The sequence below is a fragment of the Trachemys scripta genome, chromosome 18, assembly GCF_013100865.1.
Source record: "Trachemys scripta elegans isolate TJP31775 chromosome 18, CAS_Tse_1.0, whole genome shotgun sequence".
Classification (NCBI taxonomy): domain Eukaryota; kingdom Metazoa; phylum Chordata; order Testudines; family Emydidae; genus Trachemys; species Trachemys scripta.
The window spans coordinates 19,953,371-19,972,692 of record NC_048315.1 but is presented as its reverse complement, the minus strand read 5'-3'; the positions used below and the strand labels follow the sequence as shown (position 1 = coordinate 19,972,692).

The 19,322-nt window shown below is 49.0% G+C and overlaps 1 protein-coding gene across 1 annotated transcript in view; it reads right to left on the bottom strand.

Annotated features, from left to right (window-relative positions):
- The window catches only part of MMP28 (matrix metallopeptidase 28), a 44,900-nt gene that overhangs the window by 17,047 nt on the left and 8,531 nt on the right, over window positions 1–19,322 (bottom strand). Inside the window, exons 2-3 of the mRNA XM_034752847.1 lie at window positions 14,078–14,157; window positions 11,140–11,327 (exon numbers count right to left, since the gene is read on the bottom strand). Coding sequence (XP_034608738.1) covers window positions 11,140–11,327; window positions 14,078–14,157 — 268 coding nt within the window. The remainder of the gene's footprint in view (window positions 1–11,139; window positions 11,328–14,077; window positions 14,158–19,322) is intronic.

Below are 19,322 nucleotides of genomic sequence, written 5' to 3'. Positions count from 1 at the left end.
GAGGGGAGGACCGGGGGGAGAAACCGCCTAGTACCCATGCAGCTAGCAATAAGACTACTTCAATGGTTTCAACAGGCTTGGAAGATGCAGCTGGACTGGCCAGGAGAGTCAGTCTAGAGTTTTCCGTAGGGAAATGCCATTTCCTCTCAATTGTGAGGAAATTCATTTTAGGGGAGGAAAAACATGGGGAAAATGTTTCAAGAATGTCCAAACGGGGCATTGTCAGAATGGAACCGTTTTGGTTTTTCGTTCCAGCGGCGTAGCGAGGACTGTGACGGAATTGCAAGCTATCCCTCTAAGGACACATCTACACGGCACATGTAGACAGACGTGCTAGCTCTGCTCACAAGCTAGTGTGCTAGAAATAGCAGCGTAGCCCGGGGTAGCGCAGACGGCAGCTCGGACTCGCTGCCTGAGTGCAAATCCACCCGGCCCACCTTGGTATGTACGCAGGCGGCTAGCCAGAGCTGCCACTGGTGCTACCCCGGCTACGCCGCTATTTCTAATGCACTAGCTCAAACAAATCTAGCACATCTCTGTCTACACACACGGGCAAACATGCTCCCAGCCATCCCCTAGGACAGAGGTCACCAAACTTTTTACCTTGTGCCTCTCCCTACCCCTGTCCACGCCCTCCCCGACACTGGAGCTGGAGCCGGGAGTGGATCCTGGCTGATAGCCATTGATGGACCTATCCTCCATGAACTTATCTAGTTCTTTCTTGTACCCTGTTATAGTTTTGGCCTTCACAGCATCCCCTAACAGGCTGGGAAGGCTCAATAGAGGCTTGTAGTTGTAATGGGATTAGACTGTAAGATCTGTGGGGCAGGGACCATCTTTTTGCTCTGTTTTTGTACAGCACCTAGCACCCTGGCACAATCACAATAGAAATAAATAATGATGATAATAAAGGGTGGAGAGGAAAAGGAAGGAGCATCAGGGATCAGACAGGGAACATCTGGCAGGACTTCATGGATTATTCTGTTTTCTACTCTGATCCCTTAGCATCCTCCCTGGCTTTGGTCCATTCCACCCGCGAGGAAGCCGGTCTGATGGGACGTGAAGACCCAGCTGAGGAATCCGTGTCTCCCCTCGCCCACTTCCTCCATTCCCAGCCATGCTGGAAGCTTCACCCCCTCACTCGGATTGCCTCGCTTAGGGACTCTTCCTCCCCAACCCCCTCCCTCTGGAATGACTCATCTGGGGGTGGGAAGGGAAGATGGCTTATGGCTTAAGAGCCGTGGTTCCCAAACTTTAACAACCTGTGAACCCCTTTCACCAAAATGTCAAGTCTCGCAAACCCCCTCTTAAAAATGACTATTTCCAGGGATTTTCTCCTTTACCTGAGTATAAATTATAAAAGCCGTGATCTTGGAAATATAAAATTTGTTTTTATGACACTATTATTAATTATTATTTATCATTACAGTATTTTTATTACATTATGAAAACGGCAACACTCTTCCAAGATCTCACTTTCGTAGCTTGTATCACTCTGAATAAGCCTGTTATAAGACAAGGCTCCTATGTTTCATCAAGGAGTGTCAGATGTGAAACAGCAGGAAGGGATTTAAGAAGCCAACTCAAAGAGTTCCTCCTACACAAGCAGTCAGGTCTTGGGCAGTCCAGGCAAATAACGCACGTTACAACAAAGCTTAAACTTGTTCTTCATAATAATTTTAAAAACACTAGCTGCCTATTTCATTTTAAAAACAGCAAAAAATATCCACCTCCCTTTCCATTTCTTATAAGGAGTCTTGAAGTTTAGATCTCCTCAGTGTGATCGAGATGCTTGCTTTGATCTGCTTAGCTCTTGGAAGTCCAGGGGCTCCGGGCTGCTGGCCCCGGGCTGCCCGGGGTCCCTAGGGACAGCTCTGTCCGCCATTAGGGAATGTTTTCCTGAGAACCCCCTGTAACAGTTCGCGAACCCCAGTTTGGCAACCACTGCTTTAGAGAGATGATTTCTCCTGCGCTGCATTTCTCTTCTCCTGCAGGTTTAGTCTCAGTTGTGCCCTTAGATGTCCCTGGGCCAAGTCCATCCCTGGAGAGACGCCTTAGGCTTCAGTGGATGGATTAGACCCCAGCGGTCAGACTCTCATCTCAGATTCACACCCCTCATAACCATTGACTCCATATGCATCACCAAGGGCAGCATTTGATCCTCGGAGCCACCGCTGAAGCAGGGGTTATAGTAAGTGGGAGCAGGGGGAGGCCCAGCTAACAGCAGTGGCCTCTCCCTGGCTTGGGGTAGCAGTGACCCACCCACAGCTCCCCCTCCTCTTTCATTCTGCTTTCACCATTGCAAAGTCCTTGGGGTGCCAGCACCAGGCAGGATCAGGCCCCAAGTTTCTAGGGGCACTCACGGAACCCAGCAGGTTACGTGGCGTTTGCACAATTCACACCCCGTCCTGCTGGCATCGCTCCGGAGCCAGCCGGGCCCAGCTGTCCCCAGACACCGAGAGACACAGCTCCCAGCATCATTTACACCGCCACCACCAGGCTAACGGGGTTCACACACCCTTTGGCAAGGGAAGAATGCGCCTTTCTGCCAGGTTTTCCTCTCAAGGCACCATGGATTCCACAGCATTCCAATTCCCGAGCCACCTCGGGGCTGAGGGGCTTAGCTCCAGATATGAAATGCCTAGAACCCTGCAAGGCAGACACACTGGGATTCCCTGCAGCTCCCTGCGCATGGGTCTGTCAGATAAGGGCCTCTCTAGTCTCCATGTACACTGAAGATCTCATACGTGTAAGGGTTCCCTGCCAATCCTTCCTCTCCCTCCACACCACGATGGCTGCTGCCCTCCACCCCAGAGGTGGCTGCATTTCAGTGAAGAATGGAAAGATTGCTATCCGTGATCTGTAAAGTGTCCCAAGACTCTTGAGGATGCAAGGGACCACTTCCCACCCGCAGTATGTCCTGCTGCCAAGACTCTGGCCAGACAAAATGATTTAACCTGGATTCTCCATCCAGCATCTCACATGGGGGCCACAAGAGGGTAGCTACTGTCAGTAGTGGGTCAGAGCCTGCATTTATGAGGCTGGTTTGGGACACTGCTAGGCAGGTCTCCTGGCACCACGTGGGCAGAGCACCTAAGCAAGACAAAAATGCCTGAGACCGAGGATGGAGTCACCAGACTGGACATTTCAAACGCACGCGCGCACATCATATGTCATTTCAGCTTTATCACCGGGGATCAGGTAGAAATAGATGCACTGGAAACCAGCGTCAGGAAAGGATCAACAGCTGCCACGTACAGCTTCAGGAGGCCCAAATTAACCCTGGGGGTCTGTACCAGACAGAGGCACTGTTGTGAACGCTGCCAAGGCTCTGTCATTGAATGGTGACAGTGACCCAGCCCAAGAAAGACAAAGGGAGAGAAGTCACATAAAACAGTGCAAGGGGCATCATAAGAACATAAGAGTTGCCCTACTGGGTCAGACCATGGTCTGCCTAGCCCAGTGTCCTGTCTCTGATAGTGGCCCATATCGCCACTTCAGGGGGAGCGTACAGAACAGGGCAATTCTGGAGTGATCCACCGTCTTCCACTCCTGCTTTCTGGCAGTCAGAGGTTTAGGGTTGCCCCGAGCATGGGATTCTGTCCCTGATCACCATGGCTATTGATGGACCTATCCTCCATGAACATATCCAGTTCTTTTTTGAACACGGTTATTCTTGTGGCCTTTACAACATCCCCTGGCAATGAGTTCCACAGGTTAGTTGTGCCTTGTGTGAAGAAGTACTTCTCGTTTGTATTAAACCTGCGGCCTATTAATTTCATCAGGTGCCCCCGGTTTTTGCATTGGGTGAAGGGGTAAATAATACTTCTCCATATACTTTTTCCACACCATCCATGGCTTTATAGACCTCTATCATCTTCCCCTCCTCCCCGCCGCCCCTGTGGCTGTCTCTTTTCTAAGGTGAAGAGCCCTCATCTTTTTAGTCTCTCCTCCTACAGAAGCCATTCCATAGCCTTGATCATCTTTCTTGCCCGTCTCTGAACCTTATCCAGTTCCACCAGGTCTTGCTGCCTCATCCCAGGAGCAAGGATGCACAGCCCAGATTTCCTGGGAGAGAACAGGGCTGTGCGAGCCAGAACAGGGAGGATGCATTAAACAGGGCTTAGAGCAGGGGACTGAGGGTCAGGGTTCTCAGCGGTGCACCAGGCATTCTCTGCCCCTGCTCTCCAGACTCCGGCATCAGGCAGAACGCTGCTGCTCTCCTTCGGAGACGTGTAGAGTAGCACAGACACACAGCCCCCTCCCCAGACAACCCCATGGCCAGAGGTGAAAGCAAGCCAGTACGGCGTACCGCCAAGAGCCAGTACACAGCCGACCGTACCGGCAGGAGGCAACTTCCCCAGGCCGGCAATTTAAAAGGGCCCTGGGCTCCAGGCTCCGGGCAGCAGCAGCCGGAGCCCGGGTCCTTTAAATTGCCACCAGAGCCCTGGGGCTCCCGGCCGCCACCAGCTCTGGTGGTGATTTAAAGGGCCCAAGGCTCCCAGCCGCCGTTACCGCAGCGGGAGCCCCGGGCCCTTTAAATCTCGATTTAAAGGGCCCGGGGATTTAAAGTCCCCTCCCCTTCCAGTTGAGGCCCCGCCCCCTGCTCAGGACCCCAGCCCTGCGTACCAGTAAGTCCTTTAAGTTACTTTCACCCCTGCCCGTGGCTCTCAAGTCATTCCAGGATCCTGTTCCAAATCACCCCCCTCGACTGCATGGACCTGCTCTTGTCTATCTCCTGGTCTCTCTACAGCTCTCCCTGCTCCCTCTTCTTTAGCATTCTCCTCCCAGCACCTTCTCCTCTGCAGCCCACTCCCTCTCCGTGTCCCTGCCTGCCTCGGTCTCCTCTGCAAACCTGCCTTGGTCTCCTCTGCAAACCTGCCTTGCCTAAATCCTGTTTGCTTCCCCGCCCACAAACGCTCCGTCTTATCTGCTGGAGCCCTGCCAAGATACAGTTTGTAGGAAAGATGCGAAGAAGAGTCACGTTTTGTTGCAGAGAAACCAGCTGCGTGTAACAATCCTGCCGGGCCAGGGGGAAAGTGCTGCCTCTGGCGAACGTTCCCAACCCCACCACCAACCTCCGCCGCTAAAACAGATGCAGACATGTCACTGGCACTTACCTAATCGCTCATTAACTTTTCCCATGTCCCCGGCACAGCTGCGCCCAGCCGCTCTCCCCACAAAGCACGTTACTGACGGGCCTATTTGGAAGGCAGCTGATGGGAGATGAGGGGCAGGGTAAATGGGAGTGCTGACCCGTCTGGCGCTAGGCGTGCCCAGCTCAGAGGCAAATCCAGCCCTGTAGCGATGAATCTATGACCAGACGGTCTGAAGCAATTGACGCAATGGACAGACATACACCCAGACTGCTGACAGTGCTTTCCTCCTCGCAAGGTGCTTTGAGAGTCTCCGATGGGAGGCACTACAGAGGTGCAAACCCATATCCAGGCACCTAGGGCAAAGCATCTGGATTTTCAGAGTCAATGCAAATCTGGAACACCCGCTGATTTCAATGGGAGCTGCAGTTGCTCAGCGACTTTGAAAATCAAGGCACTTTGAGCATCCCCCTTTGCAAATTGTGCCCATTGTTATTCCTGGTAGGGGCACAGGTCCAGTTTTAAGGGCCGTGGTTTTGTTGGAAGCCGTCCTAAAAGAGAGCCTCCAAACCTGGCCTAAGTAGCTATCAGTCCCAGAGATGTGCCCAGCCTGCCTTAATTTCCCCTCCTCCAAGCAGCCTTCCCTGAGCGAGCTAGAAACAATAAGAGGTCTTGGTCCTTATCTTCAAGGCACTCAATGGCCTGGATCCAGGAGCTGTCTTTTCCCTGCCAGAAAAGATGTTTATTTTACAGTGAGATAAATAGGCTGCCATAATCCTAATGCAGATAAGGCCATTGTGATGTAGCCCAGCAAGGTCATCTCTGGGTGGGGGGACCGTGTTGATCTCAGATAGCTACACTGTGGGGAAATCTACCTGTGCCTTATCTCCACTTGGATTTCACAATGAGATGGCACCAGTGCATTAGTTATCTTGCTTTAAAAAAAAAAAAAAAACAATCATCAAACTTCAGAACGGGGTCCAGAGTTGACCCCAGGCCTCAAGCACTGAGGAACTTTCTGTTAAAAGGGTCAAACTCATCTGTGCAAGAGACAGAGAATCCTCAGGGGCCAGTCTGAGACTATATCCCCAGAACCGACAGCCAACTGCGACCGGACGTCGTCATCACCAACGAGGACCGGAAGAAGGTCATCATGGTGGATGTCAGAGTGACCTTCGAGAACAGGACCCCGGCCTTCCACCATGCCCGAGCTCGAAAGGTAGAGAAATATGCCCCTCTGGCTGACACCTTGAGAACTAAGGGTTACCAGGTCCAGACACACGGACGGATTGTCAGAGCCTTAGGCACATGGGACCCCAGTAACAAGCGAGTGCTGAGAGAATGCGGAATTGGTCAGTGCTACGCTCGGCCGATGCAGCAACTCATGGTGTCAGATGCCTTCAGGTGGCTGAGGGACATCTCCATAGAACACATCACCGGACATCGGCAATACCAGGAGGGATGAGGGCAGTCAGGAAAGTAACAAATACTTTCCTTGTGGACTGTATTTTCTAAATGGACAACCAATCTAATTCTCCAATTACTGAGGGATAATCTCCACTCATTGATATATTTTGCTTTGCACAACCAAATCTCCATACAACTTTTCAAGAGTGATGTACCCGAGTATTCGGATTCTAATATCTAAACTGTATTGTTAAATCTATTTAAGTGATTGGGGAACAAAATGGCAAATGAAACTGAATGTGGATAAATGTAAAGTAATGCACATTGGGAAAAATAACCCCACCTATACATACAACATGATGGGGGCTAATTTAGCTACAACTAATCAGGAAAGGGATCTTGGAGTCATCGTGGATAGTTCTCTGAAGATGTCCACGCAGTGTGCAGCGGCAGTCAAAAAAGCAAACAGGATGTTAGGAATCATTAAAAAGGGACAGAGAATAAGATGGAGAATATCTTATTTCCCTTATGTAAGTCCATGGTTCTCCCACATCTTGAATACTGCATACAGATGTGGTCTTCTCATCTCAAAAAAGATATACTGGCACTAGAAAAGGTTCAGAGAAGGGCAACTAAAATGATTAGGGGTTTGGAACGGGTCCCAAATGAGGAGAGATTAAAGAGGCTAGGACTTTTCAGCTTGGAAAAGAGGAGACTAAGGGGGGATATGATAGAGGTAAATAAAATCATGAGTGGTGTGGAGAAAGTGAATAAGGAAAAGTTATTTACTTGTTCCCATAATATAAGAACTAGGGGGCACCAAATGAAATTAATGGGCAGCAGGTTTAAAACAAATAAAAGGAAGTTCTTCTTCACACAGCGCACAGTCAATGTGTGGAACTCCTTGCCTGAGGAGTTGTGAAGGCTAGGACTATAACAGGGTTTAAAAGAGAACTAGATACATTCATGGAGGTTAAGTCCATTAATGGCTATTAGCCACGATGGGTAAGGAATGGTGTCCCTAGCCTCTGTTTGTCAGAGGGTGGAGATGGATGGCAGGAGAGAGATCACTTGATCATTGCCTGTTAGGTTCACTCCCTCTGGGGCACCTGGCATTGGCCACTGTCGGCAGACAGGATACTGGGCTGGATGGACCTTTGGTCTGACCCAGTACGGCCATTCTTATGTTCTTATTCACCTAAATGTGGGTTATTGCTGATTATGTACTCTATGTAGCATATGACATTTCAAAAACTAACTTTGTATTTGTGGATAATCTAAGCACTACACCCAGATGTACAGACACTCTGTTCCCAACCTACGTACTATATCATTTTTTTAACATTAGCTTTAATAAAAATTTTAAATCTTAACTCCCACGGGACCCTCACAAACTTTACCCGCTTCCACTCCAAGTGCCAGGTGCATTTCCCTGACCTGCCTTCTCAGATACAAACACATTTGCTTGGACATTTAAAGCAAAACCAAACCCTATCCAAACAAGACGCTCCACAGCACACCCACCGCTCTCCCCAGGGAGGAATGAACTATGCAGGCCAGAGGTTACCCATGTTACTTAATGCACAGTTGGCGGATGCTCAGATACGACAGTAAAAGAGATCGAATAGAATCCGCAAGGCATGACCTTGCAATACTGAGAACAACGCCAAACAAGAGTCATTTACAGCAAGCTATTGTCTGTGGAGAGAAACTTGGGACAATTTTCGGAATCAATGTTCAGTGCAATTCCTTCCAAACAATCCTAGTGCCGGGATCAACTCAGCACTTGCTCAGCCATTAACCTCCAAAAGGCTGGAACAGGCAGATACATGTTTTCCAAAATTTCCTTCTCACTACCAAGCCTGTCACACAATTTTAATTTCGGTCAGCTATTTCCTTGATGTTGATCAGGGACGTTATGGTCCAATTATACTTAGCAAACGGACACATGCGTTCAAATGTCCTTGAAAGGGAGAAAAGATCATTCTATCTTCTTGCCCCTCTTCTCCAAGTGTAAAATTACTGTAGTACAGCCAGGAAAAGAATCAAATAAAAAATACATCCAACTACCCCAGCCAAGCCTAGAGCTGGACGCTTGTATTGGCTGCCAGAGTAATTTAAAACAGACATAGCGGGACATGCAGAGATGATCTGGAATAAATAACAGGATCTCAGGGTTGCTAGACGTGGTCAAAACATTTCCGAAAGAAGAGTTTTCTATTGGAAAATGCAGCTTTGTCAAAATCAAAATATTTCATGGGACCACGTCAATTTCAATAAGGAATATGTTGAAACAAGTCGTCATGGTCATGGGCTCTCATTTCGAGAAAGTCAAAATGTTGCATTTTGATAAGATGCAAATGTTTCATTTCAGATTTACCATTTTGATTTGTTTAGACATTTATATTGCATTAAATATTCTTTTGGTATTATAATATATATTATATTTATTATAATACTTTTAATTACGTTATAATGTTTTGACATTACCAAAATGAAGTGTTTCAACATCAGCAAAATGGAACAATTTGATGCTCCCGAACAGAATTTTTTTTCCATGGGGAAGTTTGGCTTTTCATTATGATTCAGGACAAGGAAAAAAAGAATTAGGGCTTTTGATTAATCGCAGTTAAGTCACACGATTAACTCAAAAAAGTTAATCCTGATTAAAAAATTAATCGTGATTAATCGCACTGTTAAACAATAGAATACCAATTGAAATTTATTAAATATTTTTGGATGTTTTTCTACATGTTCAAATATATTGATTTCTATTACAACACAGAATACAAAGTGTACAGTGCTCACTTTATATTATTTTTATTACAAATATTTGCACTGTAAAAATGATAAACAAAAGAAACAGTATTTTTCAATTCACCTCATACAAGTACTGTAGTGTAATCTCTTTATCGTGAAAGCGCAACTTTCAAATGAAGATTTTTTTGTTACATAACTGCACTCAAAAACAAAACAAATGTAAAACTTTAGAGCCTACAAGTCCACTCAGTCCTACTTCTTGTTTAGCCAATCGCTCAGACAAACAAGTTTGTTTACATTTACAGGAGATACCACTGACTGCTTCTTATTTACAATGTCACCTGAAAGTGAGACCAGGCATTCGCATGGCATTTTTGTAGCTGGCCCTGCAAGATATTTACATGCCAGATCTGCTAAACATTTGTATGCCCCTTCATGCTTCAGCCACCATTCCAGAGGACATGCTTCCATGCCTATGATGCTTGTTAAAAAAATAATGCATTGATTAAGTTTGTGATTGAACTGCTTGGGGGAGACTTGTATGTCCCCTGCTCTGTTTTACCCGCATTCTGACATATAATTCATGTTATAGCCGTCTTGGATGACGACCCAGCCCATGGTCATTTTAAGAACACTTTTACAGCAGATTTTGACAAAATGCAAAGAAGGCACCACTGTGAGATTTCTAAGAATAGCTACAGTACTCAACCCAAGGTTTAAGAATCTGAAGTGCCGTCCAAAATCTGATCGGGATGAGGTGCAGAGCATGCTTTCTGAAGTCTTAAAAGAGCAACACTCAGATGCGGAAACTACAGAACCCGAACCACCAAAAAAGAAAATCAACCATCTGCTGGTGGAATCTGACTCAGATGATAAAAATGAACGTGTCGGTCCGCACTGCTTTGGATTGTTATCGAGAAGAACCCATCATCAGTATGTACTCATGCCCTCTGGAATGGTGGTTGAAACATGAAGGGACATATGAATCTTTAGCGTGTCTGTCATGTAAATACCTTGTGATGCCGGTTACAACAGTGTCATGAGAACGCCTGTTCTCACTTTCAGGTGACATTGTAAACAAGAAGTGGGAAGCATTATCTCCTGCAAATTGTAACCACACTTGTTTGTCTGAGTGACTGGCTGAAGTAGGACTGAATGGACTTGTAGGTTCTAAAGTTTTACATTGTTTTATTTTTGAATGCAGGGTTTTTTTGTACATAATTCGACATTTGGAAGTTCAACGGTCATGATAAAGAGATTGCACTACAGTACTTGTATGAGATGAATTGAAAAATACTATTTCTTTTGTTTTTTACAGTGCAAATATTTGTAATCAAAAATAAATATAAAGTGAGCTCTGTACACTTTGTATTCTGTGTTGTAATTGAAATCAAGATATTTGAAAATGTAGAAAACATCCAAAAACGTTTAAATAAACGGTATTCTGTTATTGTTTAACAGCGCGATTAATCACGATTAAGCTTTTTAATCGCTTGACAGCCCTGAAAAGAATCTAAATTTCACAATTTCCCATGGAACAGAAATTTCAGTTTCCAATCAGCTCTAATTGTTGTTGAGGTCAGATATGCAAAAGAATGGGGAAAACTCAGCAGAAGGGCCCATCTTCAGGCAGCTTCTAGGAACAACACATCCTAGGCAGCAGCAGGATGAGGTAACTTACTAGGTCTTCTGCTCTTGTTTTGCTAGGAGAGGCTACCAGCACCTCAGCCAAGTGACAGGAGCTCTGGGAATCAAGTCACAGTATGTAAAAGTTCAACCGCATGTAGCCTGGGCAAGCACCCAGATTTTATTGGCCAGCAGCCTGCATTATTGCACTCAGCCCATGAAAATCTCAGTGAGCAGCGAAAGCACCTACCCTGCTGCGCGTAGCGCTTCCTGCGTCTCGTCTTGGCCCGTCTGCCGGAGAGCAAGGCATGCACCCGCTCAGCCCAGGCAGCGTGGCTTTCTGCATCACTCACACCACACCGCGGCAGGTTCATCTGGTGCACCGTGGAAGTATCCAAGACCCCGCTGAGCGGCAGGTGGGTCACCCACTGGAACTCCCTGAGAAAGAAGAGGAAGAAACATCAGAACCAACGGGGAACTGAATAGACACGCAGAATGATAGCAAGACCTGGAGCCGCCCAGCCCTCAATCACTGGTTCACACGGAAGAGCCGCTGGCATTGGTGCATTATGGGAAATGATAGTGCTCTACACCTATAGGACCAGATCCTGGTCCCACTGAGTCCTATGGCAAAGCTCTCATTGTACTGGGAGCAGGATGCAGCACTCCTCATCCACAGATCTGAAAGCTGTTTAGAGACGTGGTTACCCACACTGCACAGAGGGGAAACTGAGGCACGGAGCAGAGACTGCGACAGCAGAGCCTGGACTAGAACCCAGGCCTCCTGACTCCCAGGCCTGTGCTCTGACCACTGCACCACATGCTAAAATGAGTCGGCGCATCCCAGTTCAGTGTCTCACAAGCAGGTACCCACATTCAGCTCCTAGCAGACAGGTGAGCAGCACGGTTGGCTCCGGCTGGCAGACTTAGCAGGGGAGGCCCCAGATGGAATGGATTTTAATCAGACCGGGGTACACGCACTGAAGTCAGTGCAGAAACCCGGGGGCACACCGGTGTCTCTGAGATCAGAGTGTGGCCCAGGGTAGCTGGAACAGGAGGCAGCACACACGGACCCCTGCCAGGTGACGGCGTATTAGCCTTCGGCAACCCTGTCCCCTACCAGGGGATTGGGCCCAGGCAAATAAAACAGTCAGCTCCCAGCACTCCTGGGTGCCACACGTTTATTGCTGCATCTGCTGCACTTCAGGCTCCTGGAGCCGTTCACGCAATACAGCCAGAGGTCGACAGAGCTTTTGCATTGGCTGTTGGCGCCATTTTACTAGTGTGAAACTCCCCTCTCGCTGACGTTCCTAGGCTGGGCACCTGGGGAAGGGAGGGAGGGGAAACTCTCTGGAGCCAGCCTCCCTCGGAAAGGGCAAATCTCCTCCGTGGCCCCGAACACAATCCATGAGGATGCGCTGGGGTGGGAAGCCCACCCCTGGCACCGATCAGGTAACTAAAGCCCCAGGAAGGGCACAGCTCCCGGGAGACAACCTATCCTTCAATCACAATGGACCCTTCTGGCCCCGGACTCTATGGCCCCACTACGCATGACAGTGCGTCCTTGCGAACAGAGCACCTGACTAGCGCTCAGGAGACCTGGGTTCTACTCCTGGCCCGCTGGGTGACCTTGGGCAACCCATGTCTTGTGCCTCAGTTTGTCCATCTGCAAAATGGGGGTGAGGATACTGGCCTCCTTTGTAATGTGCTTTGAGATCTACTGCTGAAAAGCCCCATAGAGGAACCAGGTGATGGTGGTGTTATAAGTATGGCTGTCATCCCAGGCATTCATGAAATCTTCCAGCCAGCCCTGAACTGCAGCATTGCTGAGGATATTATTCTAACCAGGCCATAACAGGCAAACTAATCAGCGCAGTAAGATACTGGGCTGAATGGTGCAGGTCAGCGCATCGCTGCTGGGAGCTGGGCATGCGGCTGTGTAGTTTAGAACAATCACTGTGCTTTTGCCTGCTCAGAAGGTAGACAGGCCACAGGAAAAGACCTTTGCTGGGAAGAGACTTTAAGGGTAGGGTGACCAGGTGTCCGGTTTTCAACCAGAACACCCGGTCGAAAAGGGATCCCGGCAGCTCCGGTCAGTGCCATTGACTGTCCGGTTGGCGGCGCTGCGCAGCAGGGCTGGCAGCCTCCCTGCTAGCCTCCACGCCGCGCGGCTCCCGGGAAACAGCTGCCATGTCGTCCCCCGAATGGGAGCTGCGGGGGTGGCACCTGCAGACGGGGCAGCGCGGAGAGCCACCAGGCCGCGCCTCCACATAGGAGCCGGAAGTGGGGGGACGTGGCGGCTGCTTGAGGTAAGTGACGCCCAGAGCCTGCATGCCTTACACCCCCCCATACCCCAATCCTCTGCCCCAGCCCTCATTCCCCTCCCACCCTCCAAACCTCTCAGCCCCAGCCCGGAGCTCCTTCCTGCACCCCAAACCCTCATCGCCAGCCCCACCCCAGAGTCTGCACCCCCAGCTGGAGCCCTCACACCCCCCGCCCATGCCTCAAGCCCCTGCCCCAGCCCAGAACCCCCTCCCACACTCCAAACCCCTCAGCCCACATCTCCTTCCTGCACCCCAAACCCCTCATCCCCAGCCCAGAGCCTGCACCCCCAGCCGGAGCCCTCAACCCCTCCCACACTCCGAACCCCTCAGCCCACAGCCCCACCCCAGAGCCTGCACCTCCAGCTGGAGCCCTCACCCCCCCACACACCCCAGCTCCCTGCCCTAGCCCAGAACCCCCTCCCACACTCCAAACCCCTCAGCCCACAGCCCAGATCTCCTTCCTGCACCCCAAACCCCTCATCCCCAGCCCAGAGCCTGCACCCTCATNATCTCCTTCCTGCACCCCAAACCCCTCATCCCCAGCCCAGAGCCTGCACCCTCATCCGGAGCCCTCAACCCCTCCCACACCCCAGCCCCCTGCGCCAGCCCGGTGAAAATGAGCAAGTGAGTGAGGGTGGGGAGAGCGAGCGACAGGAGGGCGGGGAGTGGCCGGCATGGGGCCTCGGCAAAGGGGTGGGACATCGATGGGACATGGGCGGAGCAAGGGTGTTCAGTTTTGTGTGAGTAGAAAGTTGGCGACCCTACCTCAGGTCAGGGTACAGCTCACACAACCCAGAAGCCAGGGGCTGGATGGGGATCTTGGTTTGTTGCATTTGAAATTTCTACACAAAGGAAGATTCTTACCTCACTGCTTCTGTGAACTGCGCAGAAGTGAGTCCATTAGGAGCTGTCTCATCGAAGTAGCCATACTTCTCCAGGAACATCTGCCATCAAAGGAAAAATTGGAAGACAGAAAAGTAAGTTGTAGCTGAAGCACAACTGGGGGAAAAAAAAAAAAAAAAGCCTGAGAATATTAACAGTTGTTCATCTGCACTTGATTGCTTGGGATACAATATTCATGTTTGGAAATAGTGCAGCAAAACCAGGCCCACCTAGGAGTACACAGCTGTGTGGATGTTGCTTCCTGTGATTTTAGTGGCAACAGAAGTCACCAAACTGATCTTCCTGTCCCAAAAGCACCAGCCTCACCATTTGAGCTAATAGGGACTCTTCTTTCTCTGCTGGCAGTATAGGCCTTATGACATTATTAGGCCATTCCGATTCCAGCCAGCAGAGGGAGGTAGTTTGGAAATACTGCAACATGCCTCTCAAACAGAGCGCTCTGGGCACAGCCTGCCGACCACACAGCCCATAGCCAATGTTCCCCAAGCGTGCTGAAATGGTTCTACACCGCTGAGGGACGAAGAAGGCGCCGGATGTTGATCAGCTCCCTACAAAGTCAATGGCAAGACTCCCATGGACTTCAGTGGGGGAAAGGATCGAGCCCAGGAGAGATCTGGGGCCACAGTACAGCTGTGTGCACTGTCTTCTGCTGCAAAGGAACCGGATGCAGCCCTGGAGAGGGAACATGCTCTCGTGGTGTTCTCTGCTCTGCAACCCGGGAGTTCTGGTTTCCCGATTGTTCTTTAATTATTCATTATTTTAAATAAAGGGACCTCGTCAGCTCAGACTTGGTCCAACATATAATATGCATAGAAAAGTTCCCAGGAAATTGTCTCCCATCCCAGTGGAAACAGTTTCATTAGACAACCAACCTTTCCTGCTACCAGAGAGCGTAACTGATGGGAAACCGAAGTGAGACCGACTGGGCTGTTTTCATGATCCGAGGCAAGAGAAAGGTCAAAAGTGTAGACTGCACCAATGAGGAGGAGAACATTTGGGGCCAAAGCATCACCTGGTGTAAATCAGTGCAGCTCCTTTGACTTCAATGGCGCTACAACGACTGAGAGGCCCTTGGTCTTTAAAACCCCTTCAGCAATACATTTGTGTAGGTTCGTAAATCAGAGTGGATGTGGATATTTTCATTTAAGCTATATATTTGTGATGTCCTGAGGACCATGTTGGATTTGCAAGCTATCATTTTAAGGGGAGAAGGGGCTCCTGGTCTTGCTGGCAGGCTAGAGGGCTCTGGAGTGAAGTTTGTGATGAGAGTCAGGCTGGAAAATTATGCCTCCCTGCCCCCAGGGAGCAGCCTGTTTTGTCTCTCCTGGTTTGGGGTTCTTGTGTCGTTCTTTCTGAATTCTGAGAAATAAAGTTACGTTACGTTGCAACCTTCCAGCAAGAGTATTTACATTTTTATCTAGCTTCTTTGTGTGTATGCTGTCAAACATAACAAGGCCCTTTTAAATACTATTTACCTTACACCTCCCCAGTTCCTGGACCGGTAAGTTACACTCTGTCACATTAACATCCCATCCTCTTTGGTGTCTACCATGACAGGCCATAACCTTGCACCCATGAGGGACAATGGGAGTTTTGCCACTGAATTCAACGTGAGCAGGATCAGGGCCTAGTTGTCTCAACTCCCTTTGGCGAGTCCATTCAGTTGCTATGGCTACAAGCATTAGTCTTGCTATCATCTCGGATTTCTCCCTCCATCACATTTAGCCTGCTGCTCCTACTATTCTGTGGGACGAACAGTTCCCTCCCTTCACTCCTTGGAAGTGTTTTTGTAGCTGCCTTCCTTCAACCTTCTCCTTCCCAGGCTATAATCTCAGCTCCTTCAGACTCTCTCCTCTGAGGCCTTCTTCTCCAACACTGCCCTTCGCTACAGCTTGTCTAAGACAGGCTAGAACCTTCGCCACGAGATCTGGGTCCAATTCCCAGCTCCGCCACTGACTTCCAGGGTGGCCTTGGACAAGTCACTTAGGCCCAGTCGACACTCAAAGCTTTAGCGGCACAGCCATGTTGGTTAAGGGGTGTGATTTTTGCAGACAGAGTTACATCCCTAAAAGCCTTCACACGGAGCAAATTATACCGGTATCGCTCATTTTGCTCCGCTGAATCAGAAAAAGCTATACTGGTACAAATGCTTTTAGACCACAATTGCATCTACACTGGGGGGTTTTGCCCCTTTAACTATACCAGCATAGTTAAAACAGCAACATTTTTTAGTGTAGACAAGACCATGGTGTCTCTGTGCCTCAATTCCCCATCTGTACAATGGGGATCCTGCCCTGCCTCCCAGGGAGGTTGTGAGGATGAATCCATCAATGGTAGCGAGGCGTTCAGGTCCTAAGGTTTCCAATGATTGTTCCTAGGTGCTTGACTTTCAGTTCATTAGCACTGAAGCTCATCTCACTGCACGCAGCCCTCACGTTTCTGATCCAGTCGGGTGACTTTGCGGTTTGGCTCGGTCTTTGTGAGCAGTCGGTTTCAGGGAAAGCCAAGCCGTGTCCATTACATGCTATCCTAGCATGCTACAAAGAGAGCACATTGCTCATTAATCCAGCTTCTAGCCAAGACTCAGCAGAGACCAGCAGACCCCCAGAGGCACTGCACTATTCCATCTCTGTTCTCTCCGGTACTCCCCTTTCTTTATCAGCATTCCAGATTGGGGCGGGGGGAAGCAGGCGGACCACAGATTTCATCATCTAGTCCTGCCAGAGATTGGTCTTTAATCAGAAAAGCCAACGTCTTTCTAGTTGTGATATATAGCACCTGGTATAGCCAACACACACAAAATGTTAGAGACACAAGGGGGGGGGCGAGGTAATATCTTTTATTGGACCAATTTCTGTTGGTGAGAGAGACAAGCTACCAGAAGAGCTCTGTGTAGCTTGAAAGCTTCTCTCGCAGCAACAGAAATTGGTCCAATAAAAAGTATCACCTCACTGACCTTATCTCTCTAAGATCCTAGGACTGACACGGCTACAACAACAGCACCATAGAAAAAAATATGTTTGAGGAATGGATGGTTTCTCGCGCCCCTCCCCACCCCCCCCTTTTTTTTTTTACACCTATACCTTTGTGTTTATTATTCTGCAAATTCATTTCAAATTGTTTCATTGCATAAAAAGGTGCTATACAGCACAAATGGAAAGCCAACGTCCCTGATACAAAAAGCGTCTGGTCTTATTACAATACTGTTTTGCCACAGCGTCTTTTTAATCAGAGTGTCTAAAAGCCCTTTACAAACATCTTCTTTTTTTTTTTTTAAAGTCATGTTTTAAGCACATTTCCGTGTGTGTGTTTGAATAATACCTCAAATTCTTAAAACGGGGGGGAAAGTTAGTTTATTTCGCTCTACAAAGAAAGTTGTCTATATGTCGATCGTTGAAAGTTAACTACGATTTAAGTAGGGTATGAATTTAAAGCACAATAGCTATTCTGGAGTAACTTTTGTGTGTCAACAAGGTCTCATGCTGTTTGTGAAGCTCTTGTCTATATGGAGAGTTACTCTGGAATAGCTATTCCTGATTAACTCTCGGTTTGGATGCTTGTACTCCAGAGTGCCATATTCCAAATCAGTTTAATCCACAAAGTGGAGTTAATCAGGAATAGCTATGGTGCTTCAGATTCACACCAGGCCTACTCTGAATTAACTTCCCAGCATATACCAGCCCTTAAAACTTTCTGGATTTCACTCAGCTTTGAATGATACAGAATGATTATTCCTTGTGGGCGACATTAACTCCTGCGCGGAGAGGTAATGAATAGAGCCCTGCAAATCCAAAAAATAATAATAATTAATGGAGATATCCCATCTCCTAGAACTGGAAGGGACCTTGAAAGGTCATTGAGTCCAGCCCCCTGCCTTCACTAGCAGGACCAAGTACTGATTTTGCCCCAGATATCCCCAAGTGGCCCCCTCAAGGATTGAACTCACAACCCTGGGTTTAGCAGGCCAATGCTCAAACCACTGAGCTATCCCTCTCCCCGTGGATATCCACTGATATCCACGGACCTTTTTTGCAGATCATGGATTGGCTGCAGATACAAACTTCTAGTAGTGAAGTGGATGCATAGGTTTCATGCTGGCCTATGAACAAAGGGGTGAGTTCTGCTTTGTGTGTGTAGTTCTCTGGCTCTGCATGGCAATGATCAGACATTGAACTCGACAAGGGTCCAGGTCCTCAAAGGTATTTAGGCACCTAATTCCCACTGAAATCAATGGAAGGCAGGTGCCTAAATACCTTTGGTGATTGGGGTCTAGGTCCCTGCCCCAGAGACCTTTGACTATAACAATGGAACCCAGGAGTCCTGACTCGCAGCCGCCTCTGCTCTAACCAATAGACAACACAGCCTCTAGAATTGCAACAGCTCTGAACCCCCACCCAGAGAATACAAATAGGGAGATTTTATGTCACTTGATCAAAACGAGAGGATTAAATCTCATTAGAGCTACGGTTTAAAGTTACTATGCAGAGCTAGAAGCTGTCATTAAAAGTGTAGGAAAGTTTTACCCCCTCCCCCCGCCGCAGAAGGGGAAATGCTATTTTCCATGCAATATAAAAACCAGCAGGAAATGAATAGCAGAGCATTAAAGGAAAATATGCCCAGCACGCCCTCCGCACTGGAGAACGGAGCAAAACAAGAGGGAAATTCTTCTGGCTGGTTGGAAGCCAGGGCGGCTCACAGAAGGCCGCAAGCGCCCCAGGGAGCAGGTCAAGCCAGGTCAGGAGGGACTTGCTATGCACAGGGCTGAGGCTGCTGCCGGGGGAGGGGATCCATGGGGTGAAAGTGGCGAAGGTATTTGAACCCTTTCGGGCCCTGACGCGGATGTTCACTGACAAAGGAGCACGCCCCGAAAAGGGGGCGTGTGTTATCCCATTTTGCAGACAGGGACACTGAGGCAGGGAAGCGAACCAGTGTAGCCTCTCTGTGCCTCGGTTCCTTATCTGTAGCCCTGCCCTGCCCCACAGGGGCGCTGTGAAGATAAATTAGGGTTACCATATTTCAGCGAGCAAAAAAGAGGACGGGAGGAGCCCCGCCCTAGCCCCGCCCCTGCCCCTCCCACTTCCCGCCCCCCCTGCCCCCCCTGCCCTCCCAACCCTCCCCCCGTTCCTTGTCCCCTGACTACCCCCTCCTGGGACCCCTGCCCCTAACTGCCCCCCAGGACTATCTAAGCCTCCCTGCCTCTTGTCCC